Here is a 2,649-nt window from a genome sequence, read left to right as displayed (position 1 = left end):
ATAAATAAATAAATAAATTACCTATGGCCAAATCCCTATTTATAATATAAAGGACCACTGAACTCTTTCCAAATCCAAGTAACTCTCTACAATTAATTTAAGCTCTGTCTGCACTGGGAGATATTTTGTTTCCCATTGCAGCTCTTTAATGATGTATAAGGGTTGATGATGCTTAACTTTAAATATCTAGAAAGAAGTAGGAACAACATGAAAGCTCAAAATTAAGAACAGAGACTGGACTCTGGTGTCCTGGCTTCTTTGATATCCCAGGGGCCTATTACACTTTGTCAGGCCCCCCAGCTCCCAACGGATCAGGAGCTTGAGACACTGGCTGTGGTAACAACCCTCAAACTTGACAACTATTCATGGCCTCCGAGTACTTCTTACATTTCTAACTCATCAGATAGTAAAAATCTCAGAATCCTGATTTCAGATCTCATGAACTAATTCTACATCACCACCTCAAATTACCCAGCCTGAAGACATAACGGGCTTGGTATGAAGATATAAAGTATGTGGGAATGAGACTGAGGGCACTGTAGACATCTTGAACAAAAGGGTCAGATTAACCTGCAGCTGATAAGGAAAGGGCTCCAAACTTCTAGAACCTTCTTGTCAATTCTGCTTCAGTATTAGAACACGTATGACTACCCACAACTCTGTCCCAACCCCATTTCCAATAATCTGGCCTAACTGTTGCCAGAATCTAGAGCGTTCTCGAAAACCACTCACTCAGCAGCTCCCTTGGCTAGTCCCACTGCGGCTGCTTCGGAGTGCCAACAGCGCCCAAGCAGTTGCCCTCTTCCTTGGTGCTTAACTTAAGAAAGAACAGTGCTGGGAAGGATAAAGATCACCCAGGAAGGATAGGGGAAGAGGAGTATGACACAGAGAACACGAGATAAACCCCTCGTTCTTCCCTTTTTCTCTATCATCTTTGACTTCTGGGATAACCGGGAGCAACCAGGTCAATTATGGAGACACACAATCACCTCGAACCCAGACTAGTGATCGAAAGGGAAAACGGGGTGAGGAGAGCAAAGGTTTTGGAGATGGAGAGTGCAGACAGGCAACAATGCACAGAAGTTAAGAAGAGAAGGAGGGGGTCAGGGGCGATGTAAGGAAGTCGTCATCGACGCCGCGCCGCCTCCCCCACCTCGCACCAGACCTCCGAAATTGCCCTCCAAGACTCGGGCTCTCCTATAAGGACGATCGTCCTCTCAGCTGGAGAACAAGGCCATGCCTCAGCTCCTTCGCCAGGCGGAAGCGGGAGAGGAAGGCCGACCCCCAAGAGCGCCCCTTCAGGGGGTCCATCCGGCCTTGATCTCAGATTGGGGGGGGTGTTTGCGTAGGGCGGGGCATCGCCTCAACAGCTGGGGGCTGCATCATGGCAGGAACGGGTTTCCCTGAGCCACGGAGCTGCAGCTTGCCTCCTCTACTACCCTGCTACCCGGTTACCTCTTCGCCTCTTCGTCGTCGAGCAGCTCTGGCTCGGTCGCCGCCATTACCACATCGCACTCCGCGGCAGCCGCCATCTTACCGCCGAGACCAGAGAGCTGGGTGGGAGGCCGGCGGTGAAGAGCACTTCCGGTTGGAGCATAGAGCAGCTCAGCGGCGCCGCGCCCAGAAGGGCTCCCTCGGGCTCTTCTACCAGAGAGAGGCTCCGCTTGGGGCCAGAGCGGCCTCCCGCCCCCGGATGTCCACGGTGGTCTCCGCGCCAGGGCGGGAGCCCAGGGACTGTGCCTGTGCGTAGGCGGCGCCACTTTACCCGTGGATGGGAAGGGAGGTGTACGGGTGGTAGCCTCTCTAGGGCTTGATTGGTTTCAGTATTCCAAGAGCCTCGTTGCCATAGCAACTTCCAATCCTAGAGAGTCTTCCTGAAAGGCTCCGTGGAGTCTGGGTTGAGTGGGGACCAGGTGACCCAAGACTGTAGGGAAAGAGTCCCCACTGCTACCTTTCCGACTTTGGAGTGTGTTCACAGCTTCTTCCCGGGAAAGGCAAGAGACACTTTGAGCCCAGTTCCCCCAGCTTTCATCGTTCTCTGGAAGCCCTGCCCAATCAAGCCAGGGGAACGCAGGGCGTCTTCACCCTGCGCCTTTCATCCACTCCGGATCTCCAAACACCAACTGGTTCATCACCCTAATGACGCTGACCCTCTTACAAGGCTGCTTTCATGTCAGCCGCCTGGGAGTGCCATCTCAGCATTAAGCCTAGGAAAGCTGACACATGGCGCCCCAGACCCTGCCCTGGAGTTTATAAGGAAGCTCGCTGGGTGAGGTCCCTGCTCTTGTGTCCCCATTACTCCCACCTCTTATATAAACTCTCTACTCATCGCGCTTGTCTTGCCGAATGCGGTCTGGATTGAGAACTCACAGGGGACAAGGGCACAGTTTAATTGTCTTGTTATTCCCTCACCCAAGCTACTATTTGTGGAGCTGAATTAAATTGGAGCTTTCTGGGGTTAAATTGGAGGAGTATTAGGAGTAGCTTTACAATGTAAAGCTAAGAGTAGCTAAAATGAGAAGAGGGCAAAGGAATTTTTAAAAGGATTTACCGGCCGGGCGCGGTGGCTCAAGCCTGTAATCCCAGCACTTTGGGAGGCCGAGACGGGCGGATCACGAGGTCAGGAGATCGAGACCATCCTGGCTAACA

General features: G+C 52.2%; 2 protein-coding genes across 4 annotated transcripts in view; one reads left to right on the top strand and one right to left on the bottom strand.

Moving 5' to 3' along the window:
• Positions 1 to 1,806, bottom strand: part of DNAJC7 (DnaJ (Hsp40) homolog, subfamily C, member 7) — a 53,487-nt gene extending 51,681 nt beyond the window's left edge. Inside the window, exon 1 of one of the 3 annotated variants that reach the window (XM_011929738.1) lies at positions 1,456 to 1,806. In XM_011929738.1, the coding sequence (XP_011785128.1) occupies positions 1,456 to 1,532 (77 nt within the window). In that variant the 5' untranslated portion in view covers positions 1,533 to 1,806. Of the gene's footprint in view, positions 1 to 1,153; positions 1,280 to 1,455 lie in introns of those variants that run through there. The other 2 variants (XM_011929741.1, XM_011929740.1) reach the window with 2 other exon arrangements.
• Positions 1,807 to 2,139: 333 nt separating this feature from the next.
• NKIRAS2 (NFKB inhibitor interacting Ras-like 2) overlaps positions 2,140 to 2,649 on the top strand; it is a 7,793-nt gene continuing 7,283 nt past the window's right edge. Inside the window, exon 1 of the mRNA XM_011929939.1 lies at positions 2,140 to 2,172. Coding sequence (XP_011785329.1) covers positions 2,140 to 2,172 — 33 coding nt within the window. The remainder of the gene's footprint in view (positions 2,173 to 2,649) is intronic.

Source organism: Colobus angolensis, unplaced genomic scaffold (assembly GCF_000951035.1).
Source record: "Colobus angolensis palliatus isolate OR3802 unplaced genomic scaffold, Cang.pa_1.0 Scaffold83, whole genome shotgun sequence".
NCBI classification, from domain to species: Eukaryota; Metazoa; Chordata; class Mammalia; order Primates; family Cercopithecidae; genus Colobus; species Colobus angolensis.
The sequence above is the reverse complement of the archived record's forward strand: the minus strand, read 5'-3'. Positions and strand labels throughout refer to the sequence as shown.